Raw genomic sequence first — 23,942 nt, 5'->3', positions numbered from 1 at the left:
TGTCATTTCCAGTCTTTTAGTATGTGTGCATTACGGTTGGGGACCCATCCTGGGTGTTCGCTTTTTTTCCACCCAGTAGCAGTGGGCGGTTTAGCAAGGTCTTGTCCCGGCTATGATTGAATCAGTGTTGAGTACAGTGCAAAAAGACAGATAGACCTCAAGGGGGTTTGTCATCCGATGGGTGGAACATGTCCCAGACCAGCGCCTTCCAGGCAGCACACCTATCACTCCCATCAGACCCCGATCTGCTTGCCCCTTCCATCCATACATTAGATTTCGCTTCTGCCCAACGTTCAAATTCCCTGTGCCATTGTGCAAATTGCGGGCCACCCCCCAGATTTCCAGGCCATAGCAAAAATCATTCTGGCCAGTATACATGCCATGTCCATGAACTTAACCACATGCTTATATTTGCTGACTCTGGGGTATGCCCCTAGTAAGCATTCTTTCGGTGGCCATTCATATCTTAGTATCACAGCCTCTCTGCAGGCCTGTTCCATTCGTACCCAAAACCTCTGCACACACTCACACAACCAAAACATATGCATTAGGTCCGCGTCCCCCATCCCACACCATGGGCATAGTGATCGTGCATTTTTGTTGAACTTGGCTATCCTGTGTGGTGTCATATATGTGCGATATAGTACATTTAGTTGTATCAATCTGAAGCTGAGTTTCCCGATACTTCCCTGGGATACACCCATATCTGTTACCATTCTACCTCTGTTATGTCTGTGCCCAAATCTTTTCCCCATAACTTTCAGTGCCATGCTTTTAGGGTTGTGTTTATCTGTCAGTAACCTATACAATCTTGAAACCGGCCTCCATTCATCGTTCAGATCATACAGTAGAATCAGCAGGGGGTTTGGCGACGGCTCATCAGGCCGTCCTTCCCATTTTTCTCTGGCTATCCTCCAAGCCCTTTGGTGCCAGAGGAATTCCCCACCAGGCACCCCTTTTTTCCCATGTAGTGATTCCAGCTCCCTGAAGACCACCTCTTCGTACAGATCACCCCAAGTGTATATGCCCCACCTCTCCCAGTGTCTTTCTGGGGCGTTCACCCTGTCTCCTTTGGAGCGTACCGGCCTGTTCTTGCAGAAGGACGTTCTGGCCGAGGTCCGCAGGGTCTGGGAAAAGCCACACTCTGGACTTTTCGTCAATGAGAAAATTGACGCACGATACAGGCTGCATTCTTCAGAAGAGGTGGCCATGTCGTCTTGTCCGCCCCCCTCCTCCACAGTGGTGGCTGCGGCCACCTTGCAGTCCAGGCCTGCAGCATCCTCTTCCACAACGGCTACTCAGGTTCTGGGAAATGAGGATAAGCTCCTTGACTCCCTTGGGAGAAAGATTTTTGCCAACTCGGCCTTGCAGCTCAGGCAGGCCAATTCCGAACTGGTGCTAGCGGGGGCTAATATGCAGATGTGGAAAGGTCTGTCGGAGTTTGAGGAGTTCATTCCGGTCGAGAAGCTGGAAGACTTCAAAGCAGGATTATCCGACGCCAGGGTCTTGGTCCAGGATCTCCTGGAGGCTGCGGCTCATCACATAGACACCTCGGCTCGGGGCCTTATGCTGTGGGTTGATACCTCACGGCAGGCGTGGCTGCATGCTACCAAATTCTCAAAAGAAGTGCAGGACAAGGTGTTAGACCTTCCGTTTGATGGTAAGGAGCTCTTTCATTCTACGACAGATGTAGAGCTGACCAAGACGAAGGATAGCACACAGACAGCTAAGTCCTTGTCGGTCCTTGTTAAAACCCCTTTCAAAACCCAGAGACCGTTGTCGCAAAGCCGACCCTCCTCTGGCTTTAGAGGTTTCCTAGACCGGAAATCTCACAGAGTGGATAACCCTTCGGGGAAAAACTGCCAGAGGCAACAATAGACTTGGTTTTTCTCCCACTCCTCGGCCTCCTCCTCAGGTTCAGGTGGCAACACCACCGAGAAACCTACAAAATGAGGGTTCTCCGCGCTCACACAAGACCCCGGTGGGAGGACGCATCGCGTCTCATTGGGAGGCGTGGCAGACCATCACCGAAGACAGATGGTTCTTGTCAGTCGTTCGGCCGAGCTTCCGCTTACCCCTACCCCCTGACCCACCTTTCAACCCTCCTTTTCAGCTGTCAGGCTCGCCCTCCCTCAAAGCCGAGGTTCAGAAACTTCTGGACCTCAGAGCTGTAGAACCTGTTGCCCTTGGTGGAGCGAGGGGAGGGCTTCTACTCCCAGCTGTTTACGGTGCCCAAACCCAACCAGGCTGGCCTGCGCGCCATCCTAGACCTTTCCCAGTTCAGTCTTTTCCTACTCCAAGAGAAATTCAAGATGATCATGCCCGGCCCGATACGGTACTCCTTGCAGATGGGCGATTGGCTCAGCGTGGTGGATCTTCAGGATGCGTATATGCATATTCTGATTGGGAATCCACACAGGAGATAACTCTGTTTCTCTTTGGGAGAGGAGCACTTCCAATTTCGAGTGTTTCCTTTCGGCCTCAGCTCTGTACCGCATGTTTTCACGAAGATGATGTTGGTGATCGTCTGCAGGGTATCCATGTGTATCCGTATTTGGACGACTGGCTCTTACGCAGTCCTTGCCCGCTGAAAGCAGCAGGAAATCTTCAGTCTCTCCGTTAGCTCCCGTTCCATCATGGCCTGTCGGTGAACTGGCGGAAATCTTCCATGACGGTCTCTTTCCTGGGTTTTCGCTGGAACACGATCGACTGCAGAGTGTACCTGACCGGGGACAAAATGGCGGATCTGTTAGCCACGTGTCAGATGTTTGCGCAGTCGGAGAGCATGTCGGCCTGGTGGTTCCAGAGGCTTCTGGGCCGCATTGCCTCGTGCGTGTTGGCTCTTCCTCTTGCTCGTCTCAAGATGAGGCGGGCTCAGATGGCTCTTCAGAGTTCTTGGCGTCAGGCTGTGGACGCGGATTCCGAGCTGATAATGATTCCGGCTTCCATGAGAGTAGACCTGGAATGGTGGTCATCTCTCAGCAACCTTTCGGTGCATGCAGGGTTTCAGGACCCAGCCTCTACGGTGACGATCACGATGGACTCCTCCCTCCTGGGGTGGGGTGCAACGTTAGATCTTCTTCAGGTCTCAGATCTCTGGTCGCCTCAGGACAAGCTCCTCCACATAAATCATTTAGAGCTTCTGGCGATCTTCCTAGCGCTCAGGGCGTTCAGACCGATCATAGCCAACAAGGTGGTCCCCATACGCACGGACAATGCGGTGTCGATGTATTACATCAACAAGCAAGGGGGAACCAAGTCTCCCCCTCTCGAGGACCTGTCCATCCAGATTTGGGAGTGGGCTGTGCTCCATGGTGTTCGGCTGCTTGCAGTGCACTTCCCGGTCCAGCTGAATGTCACAGCGGATGCCCTCACCCGGCGGACAGTGGTCAGCTAAGAGTGGGAGTTGAAGGGGGAGGTCCTCTCATGGATTTTCTTGCGTTGGGGCACACCAGAGGTGGACCTCTTCGCTACAGCGGTAAACAAGAAGCTTCCTCAGTATGCCTCCAGAGGGGGGCTGGGGGCCTCCTCTCTGGGGGATGCTCTCGAGATTCCATGAAACAACATGAGAACTTACGCCTTCCCGCCTCTGCCTCCATTCCATCGAGCTATTTGGAAGCTGAAGAACTCTGAACTGTTCCCTTCTACTCATAGCCCCGTGGTGGCCGGCCAGGTTTTGGTTCTCTGAACTTCAACACCTGCCGGTGTATCCGCCGATCAGGTTACCAGTGACCCCCGATCTTCTTCATCAGGGGGAACAGCAGATGTGGCACCCCTCCCCACAATCGCTCCGCTTGGCGGCATGGTGCCTGAGTTCAAGTCTTTAGAACATCTTAACTTGTCTGCGGATAACATGCGTATTATCCAGGCAGACAAAAACCCTTGACTAGGTCCCAGTACAGAAGCAAATGGCTCAGGTTCTGTCATTGGTGTTTAAACAGGCAGTTGGACCCAAGGGGGGCTACAGTTGACACGGTTTTGTCCTTTGTATGTTTCTTAGCAGAGTCGGGTGTCCATGTTCTGTCATGCAGAACGTACCTTTCAGCGGTTTCCGCTTACCTTTCTACGGACTAATGCTCTTACTCTCTGAGTAACCCAGTGGTTAAGAGGCATTTTGCAGGCTTGACACGCCTCTATCCTCCAATACGTAGTCTGCACCCGTAGTGGGATCTAAATGTAGTCCTGGCGGCGTTGTGTCATAAGCCTTTCGAGCCAATGGCCACGGTGGACCTCAAGTACCTGTCCTGGAAAGTGTCCTTTTTGGTCGCCGTTACGTCAGCAAGGTGGGTGAGTGAGCTCCAGGCCTTGTCGGTGGAGCATCTGTTTTTGGTCTTTCACAAGGATAAGGTAGTCCTACGGACAAATTGTACTTTCCTGCTGAAGGTGGTAACTGAATTCCATCTGAATCAGTCGATCTCCCTGCCGGTCTTTTTACCGAACCCTACCTCAGAGGCAGAAAGGTTTCTGCATTGTCTCGATGTCAGAAGGCCTCTTAAGTTCTATCCGGACACAACTTCCGAGCTTAGGAGTTCTTCCCAACTGTTTGTGACTTTTGGTAACCCTCAGGGTAAGCAGGCGTCTAAGGCAACTATTTCTCGGTGGATCACCGCCTGCATTACAGAGTCTTTCACCGTCCAAGGGTTGAAACCTCCTAAGGGTATTCATGCACACCTGGTGCGGGGCAAGCCAGCCGCGGTTGCTTTTCAGAAATATGTCTCCTGGGAGTCCATCGCTAGGGCAGCTACCTGGGCCTCCCCATCTGCTTTTTGTAAGCATTATTGTCTGGACATGAGCTCAAGAGCTGATGCTTAGTTTGGTCAGGCTGTGCTGAAGAACCTTTTTCAGTAAGGGGTATTTCCATCCACCCGTAGTTCCTGTTAGGAGTGCTTGGGAATCTCCCATAAGTATGGAGGAAAGGGGACGGGACGTAGGAGTATAACCAGGTTACTCAAGCTACCGACAGGCGAGAGCCGGCCTGCGAAGTAAGGCCAAGAAAGATGGCTCCCCTGCTGACAGAGCTGACCGAGCGTGCCGTGCTGCGGTCTGCGCCCAATCCCTAAGCCCTGCAACCGGCCTCCAATTTGAACTTCCTACAGATACTAGCATCATTGCACCACTAGACTCTATTGCTTCAGCTTCACCCCCATGCACGCCTACTATGGCCAGTTGCCACCCTCACACGTGAGCCTTTATGTTTGCCTGCTATGCTAGGTGAAGCTTCTACCCCAGTGAGATTACCAGTCCCCCACTGCTACCCTACTACTTGTCTTTAATGTATTGCCTTGCCATACTGCATTGTTGACACTAGCACACCAAATTTGTAATCATCAAAACTTACTAATGAAGTCCCCATTTGGCTCCCACTGCCAAATTTGAATGCAGATATGCTCTGGTTATGATCTGATTTAGCGCCATCTTGGCTCTCCTGCTAAAACTGAATTTAGATATGCTCTGTTTATGCTTTGAATCAGCGCCATTTTGGCTCTCCTGCTAAAACTGAATTTAGATATGCTCTGGTTATGCCTCTGAATAAGCTCTGTTTATGCTTTGAATTAGCGCCATTTTGGCTCTCTTCGCTAAAATTGAATCTAGGTGTGCTCCGTTTACACATTGAAGTAGTTTTGTTTACACTCTGGAATTAGCCAAAACTGCTGATTATTAAGCCTTAGCCAGTTTGCACCTACCTTATGCACCACCTTAGCATAGCCTAGCCTAGCGGCACATTTGCGCCTAGCGTCTAACTGCTATCAATGGTAATAGTTGTATGCATGTTGATTATGCCCCACTGGCTAATTTTCGAATCTAGGTGGTAGTATATTTGTACCCTGTAAATCACCCAGCACTAGCAAGTTCACGTTAAAGTTACCCTTTATCACAACAGAATGCAGGCACTGCTAACTTTGACTATGTTCCCATTCTGTATTATACCATCAGCCACCCCCTGCACTAGAGGTCATTAATATAAGTTTGACGAAAGTCTAGGTAGACTGAGATGTCCGCGTCACCACCCTATCCCTTGCCCTGCTCCATTCCTTCCCACACTACCCCCCTTTCCTACACCAACCAACTTACATCCAGGCTCCACTCTGCACATCACACGACAAGCTGCCCCCTGTGCCTATAGCCTCAACCACCTCCCCTCTTAACATTGCTAAGCGTAATGAGAGACTAACTAGCAGACTACCGTCCAGAAGGCACTCGGCAGTGGAATTTACATACAAGTCCATATGCGCAAATCGCCCTGGATGCACGGACAATGACTGCAGGCGTAAAAAGAAAAAGTGCACACCTTCACTGAACAACATAGGGGACATTAGCCCTAGTCTACCAACAAACGCCCTACAAACACTTCCCACCAAGGGAGCATTACTGAACGTCAGGTCATTGGTAGCACACGCAACTGAGATTGCCGACATTATCGAGAACAATAACCTTGATTTCCTTGTAATGACAGAAACCTGGCTGCATGAAGCAGCAGACCCCTCTATTTCCCTAGCCATCCCAGATAATTACTCCATTCTCCGTGTAGGCAGACCCAATGCTTGCGGAGGAGGAATAGCCATCATCTTTAAAGACACTCTTAATATAAGACCAGCCACCCCTACGTCGCTTACATCATGTGAACTCCTCTCAATTAAATTCCAAACCTCACCGAACAGCACCATTACAATACAAATTATTTACAGGCCTCCAGGACCCCCTGGGTCCTTTGAAGAAGATATCACAGCCCTAGCAGCCAACACCACCAAACCTACAGCGCAAAATATCATCCTAGGAAATTTCAACCTTGGCTATAAGGATACGAGAGACCCGCACGCAACCTCATTAGCCTCGGCACTATTAGAACAAGGTTATACTCAAGTTAGCACTAAATCCACACACGAAAAAGGAAGGATACTTGACTGGGTTGCGGTTATAAATTGCACCATCACCCTACCTAACCCGACTCCACTAGTATGGTTAGACCACCATCTTATCACCTTTTGAATTGCATATTAACAACCTGGAAAAGAAAGCCTATTATTGCTCCACCCTGCCTCACAAGGAATAAACGTAATATTACAGCAGATGCTTTAGTTCCTTTGGTAGCCCCCCTACTCAATGCCCTACCGGACACCAATGATCCCAACAATCTAACATCTACAATGAGACCATGACTAAAGCTATTGATACTATTGCCCCACTAAAGCTACGTAAAAGTAAACCCACAGCCCACCTTAACTCATGGTTCACTCCAGAGCTAAAAATACTCCGCACAGAAAAAAGAAAATGGGAATCACGCTGGAAATCATCCCCCACACCTGAAAATAAATCTAACCTTGCCATTATTACTGCTACCTACAAAAATAAGATAATCCAGGCCAAAAAAGAAATCTATAATGACAGAATAGCTCAAGCCAGTTCCAGTACTAAAGAATTATTTAACATCCTAAGAGAACTAGAGAACCCCAACCCACCGCCAGACACTTGCAATAAGGACAAAGCTTTGTGCACCAGCATCCAAAATGCCCTCTCCAATAAAATTAAAGGTCTACAGACCAAAATAGCTGACAAAAGATCCCAATTATCAGCCACTACACCAGCACCTACTCCCACCCATTACAACAACTCAGGTTCCACTTTCAAAAAAGTCACCATTCCTGAAGTCCCCAAAATCATTGCGTCTCTTAAACCATCTAACTGTAAGGGCGATAGCTGCCCAGCTCAGATTATAAAAGATGCAGCGAGAGACCTTGCCCCATTCATTACCAAACTTGTAAACTTCTCATTCTCGAACAATTCCGTCCCAAGTAACCTCAAACAGTCCTGGGTTCTACCACTACTGAAAAAACAGACCCTTGACCCAGCTATACCCACTAACTACAGACCAATTACGACAGTCCCCTTTCTACTGAAAATTCTGGACAGAATAGCCTACTTGCAAATACAGGATTATCTTGAAGATCACAAACTACTTGGTACCCATCAATCTGGCTTCAGACCTCGGCATGGAACAGAAACTGCACTTGTCGATCTCAAAAGCCAGATCGATGAAGTGAAAGACAAAGGAAAGATGGCCATCATACTTCTACTCGACCTCTCTGCTGCGTTTGATCTGGTGGATCACTCCATACTTTGCAACCACTTATCCTCTGCGGCCCACTTCTCCAGCTCTGCAGTTGCCTGGATCCAATCTTTCCTCTCTAACAGAACGATGCGCGTGTTCTCACCGTTCTCATCAGCGGCTGACCCTACCCCCATCACCTGCTGAGTCCCCCAAGGATCCTGCGTCCCGCCCACTTTGTACAACATTTTTACAAATCCACTATTCGTCTGGGTGTCACCTACACAAATTATGCAGAAGACACCCAGATACTCCTACCCCTCTCAGGAACCTATGATACAGACGTTGCGCGGATTAACGTTTGTATAATATGTATAATGTTTAATGTATATATGTACCATTGTAATTACACAAATTGTATTAATGATTACAACTGTCTATACTATGCCATGTAACCACTTCCAGGCTCAAGCGCCCAATTACCTCTGGGTCAGGTGCGCGATATAAATAAAATAAACAAACTCACCGTAGTGACCACCTTACTCCTAGTCCATAGTCCCCTTTCCTCCATACGCCCGCCGTCCCCTCTAATAAGGTTCCTCTGTTATTGCTAATAGGTCTCTGACCTGGCGATAGAAAAGGACTGATGGGGGATGCGCGGGGCGGAGCCAAGGTGGGCGGGGTTACGGCCGCGTGCCGGGCCCTGCGCAAGAACGAGAGGAAGGACACATTTTTTAAAGAAATGTTTGGATGCTTTTTACAAAGTGCTCTGGTCCCGTCCCACAGGACGGAGAGATGCTCCGGTCCCGTCCCACAGGACAGAGAGATGTCGCATAAGTACGGAGGAAAGGGGACGGGACGTTGGAGTAACTGAATTTTGCGGTCATCTCACTTTCAGGGTACCTGGTATAAAGCAACAGGGTGATAATATAGAATGTCAAGGAGTATGGGTTCGCTCATGGGTTGAGCAAAAGTTGAAAGATGTATGCAACCTCCAGGTTACAGAACAAGGTTTGTCATCAAAAGCATTTGATCATGTGCATTTTCAAAGGTGTTCACTCGTCAATATGATGCATCTTTCCCAACAAAATGAAATTTAGTTGACACTGACATTTAGATACACCAACCTAAACATTACTGTAAAGCATGGAGATGGTGCAGTGTTTTACAGTATCAATACTGTAATTATGCAAATTGTAAGCACTTCTATTTTAGGAATGGAATTGCATGACTAGCTTAAAAAAATATAAAGTTGACACAAACATCTTTTTGCCACACAGGATATAGAAAGCTTAATTAAAGCATCATCCCGATTACTTCTGGATTGCAATTATCTGAAAAAGAAATTCCTGCCCAGCACTCCCACACATTGCCTTGGCACTGAAGAGTGGAGGAGACTATTCCTGCTGCACTTTTTCTCCATTAGCACTTGAAGTGAACATAGAAAAGAGGGTGAAGAAAGCACTGAGGGCAAGAGAGAAATGCAGGGCGAGCTGGCGAGCTGTGCTTTCATTGAAGAGGACAACTTAAATAGCTAACTTTGCTACACAAGTGTTCATTTGATTAGCAAGCCTACAGAATTGCATAGCAAATTGCGATGCGACACTGCTTATTTTATGCCTTGCATGTGGCATACAATGTCAGCACCAGCACACATGGGACTAAACTTTATATTTGGGAATTATATTCCTAGGTCCGAACACATTTGCAAAGTATATCAATGATTTTCCCAATTGGAGTACTGAGGTGCTGCAGTTAACAATCAGCTAGAACTCACATGGCAACGCCTGGGAAATTATGGGACTACCAGGCGATTAGATGGCAACAGCTGTAAAAATGTTTCAAGTACCTGGGCATGTGGTGACAATGCAATGCCCAAATAAAATCCCAAACTATAGGCTTTCAAATGCTTGCATAGCTTTACTTCACATTGCATCATTATATTGGAAATTTTGATTACATATTGTAGGTGAAAGGATTACGTGTAGAGATTAAGCTATTTACATAGAACAGTGGTTTTCTGGATAAAAAAATAAAGTACAGTAAAAGCGTTGTTAGGCACTTAATTAACCAGCACATTATATTATCTGGCATCTCCTACTGTATGAAATAGAATCATTCTGGCTACTGTGACGAATGGCAGGATTCCGTCACAACCCCCCGGGGGAGCCATTCCCTGTATGGCTAGGGAGGTGGGCCCGTTCCGCAATACCCGGTCTAGGGGTAGAGGCAAGCGGGAACTCACCGGGAGAGACGCCCCCTCTGGAGACAAGGACTCCTGTTCTTATGAGGAACTCCCTAAGAAACATATCACTAAACCACTTTCAAAAACATCCATTGAAGAAAAATATTGAGGAAGAAACCAGAATCTGTTGTCCGCCAAACACTCTAAATATACCTGTGAAGGAAAACGTATTTGGTACTGAGATGAAGAAAACCACAGGAAGAATACAGAGTATGGATCAAACAGAGAAGAAGGACTTTGACATTACACCAAGGAAGTCCCATGGCAACGTCATAAAACGTACAGGTGGAGATCTTGGTAGAGAGAGAACCAGCGAGTTTCGAATCAGCTGGCGGAAGTATGCTGAAGGAAACTTGCTTGCCTAAGTGCAGCTTCCCAAGCACGGAGTTGGAAAGGAGAGGAAACATGAGAGACCGAGGTGGATGCAAGGCGTCCTGAGCCTCAGCGAGAGATAAGTGGTGCCGTTACTGCAAGCCAGTAGTGGTGGACCTGGAGGGTCCGTGAACAACGCCAATACCACTTCCATTAAGGTATCGCAGAGGGAACCTACCGAAGAAAGAACTGAGTAACTGTATGCGACAGTACTGAAGAAACGAGATGACAATCGAAGGAGAGGGTCCTAGCATGGTAAAAACCCTGGTGGCGTTATCCCTGAACAATCCAGGTAACCCGGAAAGCAGGAGACACGGAAGGGGGACCGAAGATAATTACTGGAGTGCTAATACTCGTCCCAGTCATGCTAAAGAGTGGACATTGAATAGAGGGAAAACCTTAAATCTTAATGAAGAGAAAGGAATAAACATGTCCCAGGGAAAGAAAGGCATTAACCCGAATGGAATAAGACAAGAGAACAAGAAGGAAAGAGAGTAAATCGAATGAAATCGATGGCTGAGACCTTGAAGAACCCAGTATCAGAACAGTGTGAATTCAAAAAACGTAGTTTAAAAAAAAAAATTATTTATTCATATATTTGCTTTTATCAAATCAATGATTTTGCAAAAAAGAGAAAATCTTGAAGTTTCTTAAAGATTAGAAGTTTTTCTGTCCAACCGTGCAACATTTTTTGAAATTCCCTTCTTTTGGTTTCTAGTATTTCAAAATAATAAGTAAGTTCAAAACCTTTATTTGGTCAAACCTGGTTGCTCGTCTCCATTGAATTTAAAGCACATTTCTCTAGGGCTGCCTTTAGAATTTTAGCAGTCGCTATTGACCATGCTGTCCTCGATCCGCTCAGGATGCGGTTCCACGAGACTTCTTCTTCATACAAGAGGCTAGGTTCAATCAGCGGTCCCAGATACGCTCTTCTCCATTTTTTCGTTTGGGAACAATGCATCAGGAGGTGCTTTACCGATTCGGGCTCATGCTCAGTTTCGCATAAGCGACAATGGTTTGGTTTCGACTGGCCCCTGATGGCCCTTATTTCGTTGGTCGGAAGTAAGTTGAGACGAGACCTCAGGAAAATGGATCGTAGGGCCTTGTCTGGAAATCTTTTTAGGACTTCAGTGGTTGAATGCAGTTATTTGGGCTGGAGATTTAGATGAATGAGAAGTTTGTTTTTTCCCGCTGATGCTAAAGTCTCTATCCAGTCCAATTGGTTAATTTTCTGTTTTATTTTTGTGGGGTTTCGGATCAGTTCGTCTTCAGAACATCCAATGTCGTCCAAGTGGGCACGCTGCTTGGCCTCCCAAGTTGTAAGAGTTTTGCACCTTCCTGCTGCAATTTCAGTTTTGATTATATTGTACAGGGGAGGCAAGTTCTGCATTATTACTTTTCTGAACAGAGCCATTTCACCTGCTTCGATGGCAGCTTTCAAGGAGAGTGTTCCCAGTTCTCTTCTGATGACCGAAACCGATGTGGAATTGGGAAGCTGAAGAATTTTTCGCCAAAAATAGGCCTCCAATTTTGGCCAAATTGTCATGGGAATCGATGGCATTGCCTCACATCCGTATGCCAACCTCGGAACCACTTTTCCTTTGTAGAATTTTATGGCTGCTAGACGCGAAAAACGGCCATATTTCCTGTCAATTATTTTCACCTGGGTGGTGAGTTTTCGGACCTTATCCCCAACAACTACCCCAAGGATAATTTTTTGAACTGAACTTGGTAACAAGCCACCTGTAGGGCTGGGTGATATGGACCAAAAATTCATATGAATATTTTTGGGCTAAATAGGGATATTCGATATATATCTCAATATTGTCTATGTGGGTTAAATTCTCAGTTGTAAGCTGCCAACTAAATGTGAGATGTCACAAACACTGTTATTTATAAGACATTGATCAAAAGTAAGTGCAAATACAGGGTTCCTCTTCCTGTTTGAGAATACACAAAGCTGGGTAAATATTAAAATGTAAATAAAAACATTTTAATATGTAGAATAATGTACATATATATCAGTGTTAACAATGTTGTCTCAGGGCGTGGCTTGGAAGCCATGTGAAAGGACGTGCCTGTACGGGAGCTCCCGCTGATCCGTACATAATCCGACTGATACCGCGCAAGGACCGCTGTGATTTGGCAGAAAGTGGGAAGACTGTGAACATGAAGTCCGGCTGCACGCGAGGACACATTTTTACACAGGTGCGTGGTGCGCACGTGTACTTAAGAGCCGAATGAAGCACTGGTGGCGAGATCACGACTGACGACAAAATGGCCGCCGCCGCTTGACGAGGGGACAAAGGAGCGGTGGATTGGGACCACAGCATACGTGCGCCCTCTCAGCGGAACAAAGGGGGCAGCGCGACCTAGCCCATCTGGGGGGAGCGCCGTACAACAGCGGTGCCCGAGGCTGTGGGGCGAGCTGGGACTCTCAACTGAGTCGTGGTGTATGGGCACGGTGCCTCCCTGGCCTGGACCGGAGCGCTGCCAGAAGGACGCTCCTGACTGGAGATATGTCGAACAAACCTCTGAGGGCGAAGAATAAGCAGCCTACGCTCGACGAATACGCCAAGACGTCGCCCGGCCTGGAAGGTGCCAGGAGCAAGGATAAAGCTCAGACCAAAGAGATGGCCGCCGGGGGTGCGAACCAGGAGGTCCTCGCTGCGATCGCGGACCTGAAGGCAACGTGGGAGACCAAGCTCCAACTTGCTGTGGTCGAATTGAAAACTGCTTTGGAACTACAGGTCGGGGCGGTGCAGGAGGACGTGAACCTCCTGAGGCAGGATGTACGAGCCCTTGCTGAGCGCACGGAAACTCTGGAAAAAGAGATGGGCCCTACTGTGGTGGACTGCACTGCATATAAGAGCGATATCCATGCCCTGGTGCAGCGGGTGGGTAACTTGGAAAGTAGGGCCGAAGAGGCGGAAGGACGCGCTCGGAGAAATAACGTTCGCATCGTGGGCCTGCCGGAGGGGGCTGAAGGCCAGAACCCCACGGAGTTTATTGAGAACTTGCTGCTGCAGGAGATCACTGGGGGAGCCCTGTCGCAGGGGTTTGCGGTGGAGAGGGCGCATAGGGCCTTTAACAGAAGACCACCGCCGGGGAACCCACCTAGGCCTGTGATCGCCAAGATCCTTAACTATCGGGATCGGGAAAGGATCCTTGAGCACTTTCGTAAGGGGGGCACCATACAGCGAGGAGAGGCGACCATTACTGCTTACCCCGACTACACCCTGCAAGTGCAGCGTAGTCGCATGAACTTTGGGGCGGTCAAGAGGCGATTGCGGGCAGCGGGGTACAAGTATATGTTGCTCTATCCGGCCAGATTGAAGATATTCTTTAAGACTAAGACACTGGTTTTTGACACTCCGGAGGAGGCCTTGGAATGGCTCGATGCACAAAATTGTCCTCAAGAGCCAGATGAGCGGATGGCGGATGGAACGGGAAGAGATAAGTGACGCTGCGGGCCCGGTTGGGCGATGAATATTGGGACTGGAATATAGTTGGTGGGACTTTGTTATGGTAGTGTATGCGTTAGGACTTCGAAACATGGTCCATGTGTGCGGATACGGAATTGTGGGAGGGGAGCCTCCGGGGACTGTTCTTTGTACCCCAGTTTGAGTTTAGGTTAGTCACGGTGTGTGGGGTGACACCCTGTCGGGTTCTCTACTTGGGTTCCAGAGAGAACCGAACACAGGGATGCCTGAGATCCAGGGATGGAGCTGGGCAGTTGGTTGGGTTAGGGGGGTGGGGAGGGTCAGTTTTTATATGAGCCTGGAAGAGAAACTGGGGATGGGGGCCCTTGCGGTAGGGGGGAGGCGAGTGGACCTGGGAAAGGGATGGGAGCTACTGATGCATCATGGGGGACCTTAGGATACTAACGTGGAACGTTAGAGGGCTTAACAGCTACCTTAAGCGTAACAAGGTCATGTTGTACCTAAAAAGACAAAAGATAGATATCGCCTTGTTACAGGAGACACATCTGACACGGGATAAACTGGAACTGGTGGGGAGAAAGTGGAGAGGGACTGTAGTTGGATCCACATATTCTGCCTATGCTAGAGGTGTGCTGATTTGGGTTGCACCACATGTCCCGTTTAAGCTACTTGGGGAGGTTGTGGAGTCTGATGGGAGGCTGGTCATGGTAAGGGGGCTTGTGGAAAATAAAGTAGTGTGCGTCATAAATACCTATGCCCCCAACCGTGACACGGCGACATACTTTAGGACACTGACCACTAGACTGGGTGAGGGGATGGGGGGTCCTGTGATTTGGGGAGGGGACTTTAATTGTGTACTAGACCCCAAGGAGGACAGGTCAGATGACAGGGTGGACAGGCCCAGCCCGGCGGCTAGGGTACTGCAGGCGCTGCTGGTAGACCTAGGCCTGGCAGACGTGTGGAGGACGAGACACCCTGGCGTGAGGCAATATTCGCATTACTCGGCCCCGCACCAGTTACACACAAGGCTGGATTACTTTTTCGCCACTCCGGACGTTGTCGCGGAGTGTGACCAGATAGACTACAGGGCGAGAGTCCTTTCGGACCACTCGCCCCTGGTCATGCGTTGGCAGCTTTTTCCTCCACGTGCGCGAATTCCAACATGGCGCCTTAGGGCGGAAGCGCTCAGGGATCCAGTCTTCAGAGAGGAAGTGAGGGAGGAGATAGTTGCTTACTTTGAAGCGAACACAGGCAGCGTCAAGTCGGCTGGTACTTTGTGGGAGGCCTTTAAGGTTGTAATGAGGGGGGTTGCCATTGTTAAATCCAAAGGATTAATGGGAGGAGTCCTGGCAGATCTGCGGAGGGCCGAGATTGAGTTGGAGAGAGAGCTGGGGGAGGGGGAGACGGACATGGAGGAGGTCATTAATTTGCAACAGAGGTGCGCAGAACATTGGGACAGGCTTTGTAATCTGAATTACAGGAAGTATATTGAGAGGTTGCATGCCGGGGGAGACAAGACGGGCAGGCTTCTTGCTTGGCTGTATAAGAGCGAGACCCCAAGATCCCCGATCCGATCAGTTATCACTGAAAAGGGAGTGGAGCAGGACACCCAGGAAGGGGTGAATGGAGCATTCGCAGAATTTTATCAGACATTATATGAGGATCGAGAGGGGGGAAGCCGGGAAGAGATAGAGGTAGTACTTGAAGACATAGGCCTGCCCAAGATAAGTGACGAAGAGCGAGAGGAGATGGATGCTCCGATCACTCTGGAGGAGCTGCAGGAGATTGTGCGGCAGCTACCCACTTGTAAGGCCCCAGGTGCAGATGGGTTCCCCAGTGAATTTTATAAAGCGTATGGGGAGGAGGTGCTCCCGCCCATGCTGGAGATGTTTAATGAAGCGTTCGAGGTGGGGCGGCTGCCGGAATCACTCAGGGAGGCGATTATAGTACCGCTCCACAAACCCAATAAACCGGGGCATGATTGTAGCTCCTATTGGCCCCTGTCGATGCTGAACCAGGACAGCAAGATCCTGACAGCGGTCCTGGCGGCCAGAATGCGGAGGGTAATAGGCAAGCTGATCCATCCTGACCAGACGGGCTATGTCCCGAACAGGAATATTACTCACAATCACAGGCGCCTTCACAGGGTGGTGGAATGGGGGGGCAGTGAGGACAGCGAAATGGCAATAGTGGCGCTGGACGCGGTTAAAGCGTTCGACTCCGTCCGATGGCCATGGCTGCTGGCGGCTTTGGGGCAGTTCGGACTGGGACCATGCTACATGAGGTGGGCCGAGTTATTATATAGTGCGCCTCTGGCTAGGGTCCGTACGGGTGCAGTAGTGTCAGATAGATGGCAGTTAGGCAGAGGTACCAGGCAGGGATGTCCTTGGTCCCCAATGTTGTACATACTGGCCCTCGAACCCTTAGCAGTTTACCTCCGGCAGCAGTATGATCCGGTGGGCATAGAGGTGGGAGGAGAGTGCCATCTTATATCCCTGTATGCAGATGATATGCTGTTATACCTGAAACATCCAGAAGAGAATTTGCAGTATATCTTGGAGGTATTGGAGAGGTACGCCTGGTTGTCCGGCATAGCAGTTAACCCTCAGAAATCCGTATTATTCCCGCTGGGCAGTTATGTGGGGATACCCGCGGAGAGGTTGCCGGTGCTGCGGATTCCGTGGGCAACGAGCTCCTTCCGGTACTTGGGCATTGACGTGTATCACACGACCGAGGAAGAACACAAGTATAACACTAAACTAGCTGTGGGAAAGATTGAGAGGTGCATGAGGTTCTGGGAAAGATTGCCTTTAGCTATGATGGGTCGCGGAGCTATGCTTAAAATGGTGGTGCTGCCCAGACTCCTGCATTACTTTAATAACATCCCGTACATGATACCTAGGAAGTTTTTCGCTAGGTTACATAGCGTGTGTAGGAATTTCCTGTGGCACGGCACGCGCAACAGGGTCGCATTATGGAAATTGCAGAACTCTTAGGTGGCGTGAAGCTGCCGAACTTTGAGGCCTATTATATTGCGGCGCAACTGCAATATGTGGCCAGGTGGCTTTCAGATGAAGAGACCCCCGAACATAGGCTGCTAGGGAAAGACTGTTCCCCCTTCTATCTGCGGGAAGTGATTTGGGTGACTGGCTCATGGATGAGAGAGCGTCCTAAGATACTAGCCCTTGGCAGGAATATATGGCGGTGTGGCTGTCGGATGATGGGTGACCCCTTGCCGTGTATGCCGCAGTTACCTCTGATCGCCCTGGCAAAGGAGGACGGGCAGCTGAGAACTATTATCCGGACGTATTGGGAGTCAGTGGGATTGATCACTATGGGCGACATCTGGCAGGATGGGACCCTGCTGGAGTTCGATGAACTGGAGGCAGGGTCGGGACTACACGGGGGTCAATATGTAACATATCATAGGGTGGTCCGGGAGGTCCGGAGCACGTGGCCCGAAACTACTTTGGCCGATGAACCGGATGCCACGCTGGAGACGATGTATGACGCATCAGAGGGTGGACACGAGGTCTCTAGGTTGTCCGAGATGTTGATGACAAAGGTTGGGAAGGATTTGGGGCACCTTAGACTGGAGTGGGAAGCAGAGATGGGGGCCCCGATGTCGGATGGGATGTGGGAGCGCGCCCTGGGGTACCACAAAAAGGTATCGAGGAACGCCAGGTTCGAGCAGATACAGCTCTATATTACGCACAGGGCATATATGATCCCCCTTAGAATTTCCAAATTCCTAGGTAGTGGGCGCCAGGCGTGCCCCAAGTGTAACGAAGAGAATGCGGACATGATACACATGTTCTGGGCGTGCCCAGTGATTGCAACTTACTGGGGTGAAGTGGCGCGGAGGCTGGCAGGGAGGGGTATTACACTTAAGGTGGATTCGGCTTGGGCTTGTCTGCTGGGAGGGTATCCCAGGGCGCGTAAGCTTCGACATGTTGAGAAACTTAAAGATCTGGCCTATGTGCTTGTCAAACGTAGGATAGCCATGGAGTGGAAGAAATGTCACAAGCCGCTAGTGGAGGTCTGGTGGCGGGATCTCCAAAAATGGGCGGATGCCGAAACGACAGCGTGGCAAGATGGCAGTATGGCAGGGGATGGGGAAGAAATAGGCTCTCTCACGGCATGGAAGTTGTTGTTAGCTGAGCTGTTTGGTGCGGGATCAGCCTCGGCTGGACTTGAGAGAGCTGAGTTCAAAGAGCTGAGTAACAACGTATCCATCCTGGGTAATCTAATATCTGGATAGTAGAGTGCAGGTAAACAGAGCAAAAAGGCCAAAAAGCTTGGTTGTCCCGTCTATTTACTCCATTAATCAGCATTCACACACAAAGATGACTGACATTTGGTTATCTCTCATATTTGCTTATCCAGAATCATTGGATCACCAAGAATGCCTGAATAACAAAGCTTTTACTGTATAATATCAGTCAGGTTACTAGTCTTAGAATAAAGCTGATGGAGAATCCCCTAATCGGGATCTACTGGAGAATGCATAATGAAGGACATGCTGAGGATCTCTTAATCACAAGTGTGACACCCTACGTGAAAGGCCACGATGGAGAAATTGAGAAAAAAAGTCAACACCATGAGCAAAGAGTTCTAGTGAAGTTGAATCCAGGAGGCCAACATAAATTGGACAGAGAAAGTTATGATGCAAGGAAAGGAATAAAATAGATATCAATACTGGCACAAATCAAAACTACTAGACACTTTAGCAGCAGGCATACAAACAATCCCCGAGATAGTCACAAAGTTTGTTGCCTGTCATGACATACTTTTTCTGACATCTCATGAAGAGTTAGATGATGCAGGCTGTGTAGACTACAGAACAAAACAAATCAGATTGTGCCTTCTCAAAATTATCAGAAATTATTAACCTCTCACATAATCATAATCTAAACATTTAGGATACCCATCCCAACAGAATGGAATTCTACTATTAAATCTACTGAAAACAAAAGAGCTGCTCTTAAAAGATTATCCCCCCACACCCCCAACAGATCAGTTTGTATCTAAAGGATTCTTGGTCCAAATTAATTCATGGGGCAAAATTCCTCTCCGAATACAGCTCCTCTGATGAGTCATCTCTTGCTATAGCTCCATTTCAAAACCCTGGTTGCTTGCAAAAAGGAATACACCATTGCCACGTTGTCTAAAATACTTCACAAAGACCAATGCCTCATACTTACCCCCAGACGATTAGCAGCACTAAGAGTCAAAACATCAGAATAAAAGCCACGCTCTTTGATGACTGGATACTTTTTATTTGGTCCCTTGAAAGTGCTGCTAGTTTCCGGTGCTTCCGACCCAGGTATATGATCCGGGGAAGTTGGAGGAGAAGGCATCGTGGTGTATGGATTATATCGGACCTTGCCCAATGATTGAGACAAAGTCCTTTTGTTTTTATCCATCCCAATGTTCACTCAGCAAAGAGGTATGTGGGCCTAGGGGGGAAAATGAAATGCATATTTATCAACAGTAATGGACCTCTAGTTCTACTCTGACACAGAAAAACAAAACAAGCAGAAAAAGGCTTTCAACATTTATTTATTTTTAAACTTTAAAGGTTTTGTGGTCAACTCACCAACAAGATATTTAAAGAGTTGATATCATGCAATATCCACACCAAAACCGAAAAAATAGAACATCAAACAAGTTGTCACTATAACAACCCATACTGTATCTATACCAACAACAGATACAGTATAGGCTAGCAATTTATTCCACCATGGGGATGGTACACTTGATTATAGTTTGCTTTTTAACAACATTTTATCCTCTCACAAGCACCTCTAATTACCCCTGTACAGCTATCTGCACATATCCATCAAATGAAAAAGAAATGTGAACAGTTGAGGCCCAAATACAAGATTCTATTATCTCTGTACAATTTAAGAGGGGTGCTGTGAATGGCATTTCCCAAATTATGCACCACCACATATTTATTAGTTGGCATTCTGGGTCCTTCCAGCAGGGTGCCAAAGGCAATGTTGCCATAGTAAGTAAATGTGCAATGAGTTCGGCCAAATAGTCTCATCATGCGCCCAGATGCCCCAGGGCTCGGTGCGTTATATAAATAAATAAATAAATAAATTGCATAGATCTCATCATCACCTACCCTAAGATTATGACCGGTGATTCACATCAGCAATTGAATGTTAGTACTCAATTTTATTTTTGCAAGAACTTCTTTCCGGTAAACCTGAGCTTTAGGATATTTGGGTTTGTAAAGCCTGATACAGCATCAGGCTTGATACCAGAGGCATCAAGGCGCTGTTTCAAGGAGATGTCTTAGTTACACGGACAGAGGCAATGCCCAGGTTACAGGGAGCAATAGTCTAAGGGAATCCAGTGATATATGCATGATACATAGGTGATTGAGAAAGACTTAATTCAACTTTAGCAGAACAAACAGTTGAGTATATACGGTCAGGCACACAGTGTATTGGGATTGCTACTAGACAAACAGAAATGTTTTCATTGCTTTCCTAAATGCTGTGTGTGACTCAATGCCCCTAACTTGGCGGGGTGGGGGACGGGGTGAGTTGCAATTGGTGGCTGCAATGACTGGGAAACTCAACCCACCTGCTTGCGCCCTAACGCTCTTGGGAATGGAAAGACGGTCATTGTAGGCTGTTCTTGTGGGTCTGACAGTGGAGGGTAAGGTGAATCTTTGAGAGAGGTAGCAGGGGGCTGAGTTATGGAGACATTTGTGGGGGAGTGCGAGAGACTTCAAGATGATACGTTCCTTGATAGGGAGCCAATGAACAGATTTCCTGGTGGCTGAGATGTGGTCCCTCTTTGAAATGCCAGTGGGTGCTATGAGAGCATTGTTTTGTACCATCTGAAGATTCCTGATGTTTTTTGCAGAAGTTCCTGCCATAAGGGCATTGCAATAATCAAGCCGGGACCCAATTATTGCTCTGGTTATGGTGAGGCAATTTTGTTGCGTCAAGAATGGTCTGGCTACAGTGATCAATTTTGAGTGGTAGGCCGAGGCAGATGAAATGGCGTTAACCTGTCTAACCATAATAGCGTTAGAGTCAAGGTAAACTCCAAAAGTTTTTACTACCTTTGACACAGGGATGGAGGCGTTATCGACCAAGAAGGAGCTGTATTTTACATCAAGTTTCTTGAGTGTTCCTGGTGAGCCAATGAGTAGAAGTTCCATCTTCTCACTGTTTAGGCATAACCAATTTTCAGCCATCCATGTTTGAATCATGGCATAGATGGAATTGAGGGATTCCTTGTCAACCTCATAATCCCCAGTTAGGGGGATGAGGACCTGACCATAGTTGGTATATGCAATGCCTAGAGATTCCAAGAAATGAAATAAGGACCTTATGAAGAGGTTGTAGAGTGGGCGAGATACAGGATCCTTGAGGGTCTCCACATTTGATTAGTTCAGACCTCGCATCACCACATTTGTGCAAAGTTCTCCACCTCCCTATTATCTCTCCTACACATCTGGAAATAAGATTATGGATTTGGGAAGGTGGTAGATACCAGCTAAAGCAGATAGTAGAGCTTTCTTTTTTCAGTTGCAAGTTCGATGATTTATGGGATGCCACCTTAAAGCAGGAGCTCCAGTTGAGCAGCATGGTGAGATCCTGATGTCTGTATCTGAAGATTTCAAACACAGTGGCGAATTTGGGCGCACTGAAATCTTTTCTGATCATTTAATCCAAAAGCTCTTTTACAATACTCAAATGTCCAAGGGACACAATGATGATAAAATGTAGGTAATTTCCTGAGGCCTCACCACTCCCAAACCTTAAATGCTCGGTACGACGTCCTTTCATCACCTGCTTTTACATCCCCAGGCTTTTAAACGTGCACATTACATCGAATGTGCTCATCAATTTTTTAGGTGTGGGGGGTGGGAAAGGGCAAATAAGGGTTTGGGTGGGAAAGGGCAAATAAGGGTTTGGGTGAGTGGGCAATAGTAAAAAATAAGTGTGGGTAGGGGATTTGGGCCCTCCCCCCAAAAAAAACCAAAAAAAACCCATGAGCACATTCAATGGAATGTGCACGTTTAAAAGCCTGGCGATGTAAAAGCAGGCGATGAAATCACATGGAACCAAATGCTCATACAGTCAATCCTGGTTGAAATCAGGGTTAACCTGGGGACAAAAGGCTAATTCCATTGTGCACCATCCACAAGCAGAGAACCGCATTTCAATGAAAAAGGTGGACTGAGTAGAGGTTAAGTGAGACCCGTCCGAAGCACCACGCATGCAGCTAACGAGTCTAAGAAGGATGAGGGTAATTCAGGCCACTGCCTGTTCATTCCACACCGAGTGCATTGCACGATCAGAGCACATCCAAGCCGAAAATACCGATATCTCACCCTCCCATTTTAAATATTGATGCAGGCCACAGCCAATCCCCCGGTCATGACTACTGCAATTATCACCTTCGCTTGACCCTTTGCTGTATTCTTAATACAGATGAATCTGAAAAGCTTCTGTTGTAGCATGTGTAGTGCGGTCAAAGGTATCCTGATAGGAAGAGCAAATATATCAAACTCCTGGTATTAGTTTCATTTTTATTTTGCCATCTGTCTTTAGTGAACTCTTTAAATAACAAATTAATATTTTCTCTGAAAAGTTCCTCCAGAAAAGATGTGATTTTAACCCCTTGATAATCCAAGATTTCAATGGGCCAGCGGAAAGGGTAAAGATGTTCTCCAAAAGCCATGACATTTCTGGGTTCCGAGACATTTAATCCCTTTGATTTTGAAATTCATCTCAAAGCCAGAAACCTTTTTTTCGATTTCCCTTTGTCCCGATATCACTGCAGGATATGAATGTGTACATTAAGCAAAATTAACGCTTTACTGTTTGCTCTAAACTGTGGTAAACTAGGGTGCTTTTCTTCCCCTCGCAGGATTCTCAAACTTAGGTGGCCCGGTTACCTAATATGCTTTACTGTTTGCTCTGAACTGTGGTAAACTAGGGTGCTTTTCTCCCCTCGCAGGATTCTCAAACTTAGGTGGCCCGGTTACCTAATACGCTTTACTGTTTGTTTGCTCTAATTGTGGTAACTTGTGCTTGCCGCTCACTTCCTGTCTGCGTGCTCTCGTTTCGTCTGTCTCCCCCCCCTCCCCTCCCTTCTACTCCATGGTGCTCTCTGTCTCGCCTATCTTCTCTAACTGCTTCTCCATTGACTATCCTGCTCTCCTCACTAAATCTGGTAGGAAAAAGTTTAAAAAGGACATCCTGGTCTCCAACCCTGGCCTCCCTATCGCTGACACCTACACTAATGCCGGCTCTAAAGGAAACTCTCACTGACATCCTCTTTTTCGTGCCTTCGCCTGACCTATGGACCCTTCATATGGTCTCTGTGCTCTCTCCTTTCTCCTCCTCTCCCATTAATGGTGGCACCCGTTGGGATGTCCTCTTGGCCCCCTTCCGCTCCTCTAAGGCCATCATTAATGTCTACGCTAATGGGACCGTCTTGGTCCAAGGCCCTCAGGCCAACCTTCACCTCTTCGATAGACGCTTCCCACGCCTCATCAACTTCCTCTCCTCTCCTCTCCTGCTGTCCCCCCTCCTCTATCCTTGGCTACCTTGCCTCTACCCTCCCTCCCTGCCCCCTCTCGTGCTCCTTCTTCACCTCCTTCTTCAATACCTCCGCAGGGCGTACCTCTGATCTGTACCCCTCCCCGGAAGTTCTTCAAGGATGGCAGCCTTCTCCACATTGCCACTCTAAACACTCGCTCTGCCATCAAGCACTCCTCCGATATCTGTCACCTTCTTGAGGAACTGGACCTCGACGTCCTTTGTCTCACTGAGACATGGTTCACAGCCAGCTCTGCCAC

General features: G+C 48.0%; 1 protein-coding gene across 1 annotated transcript in view; it reads right to left on the bottom strand.

Annotated features, from left to right (window-relative positions):
* The window catches only part of DNAH1 (dynein axonemal heavy chain 1), a 3,604,831-nt gene that overhangs the window by 3,467,041 nt on the left and 113,848 nt on the right, over positions 1 to 23,942 (bottom strand). The window contains exon 2 of the mRNA XM_069644003.1: positions 19,309 to 19,563. Coding sequence (XP_069500104.1) covers positions 19,309 to 19,530 — 222 coding nt within the window. The 5' untranslated portion in view covers positions 19,531 to 19,563. The remainder of the gene's footprint in view (positions 1 to 19,308; positions 19,564 to 23,942) is intronic.

The sequence above is a fragment of the Ambystoma mexicanum genome, chromosome 2p, assembly GCF_040938575.1.
Source record: "Ambystoma mexicanum isolate Mex_15411 chromosome 2p, UKY_AmexF1_1, whole genome shotgun sequence".
NCBI classification, from domain to species: Eukaryota; Metazoa; Chordata; class Amphibia; order Caudata; family Ambystomatidae; genus Ambystoma; species Ambystoma mexicanum.
The sequence above is the reverse complement of the archived record's forward strand: the minus strand, read 5'-3'. Positions and strand labels throughout refer to the sequence as shown.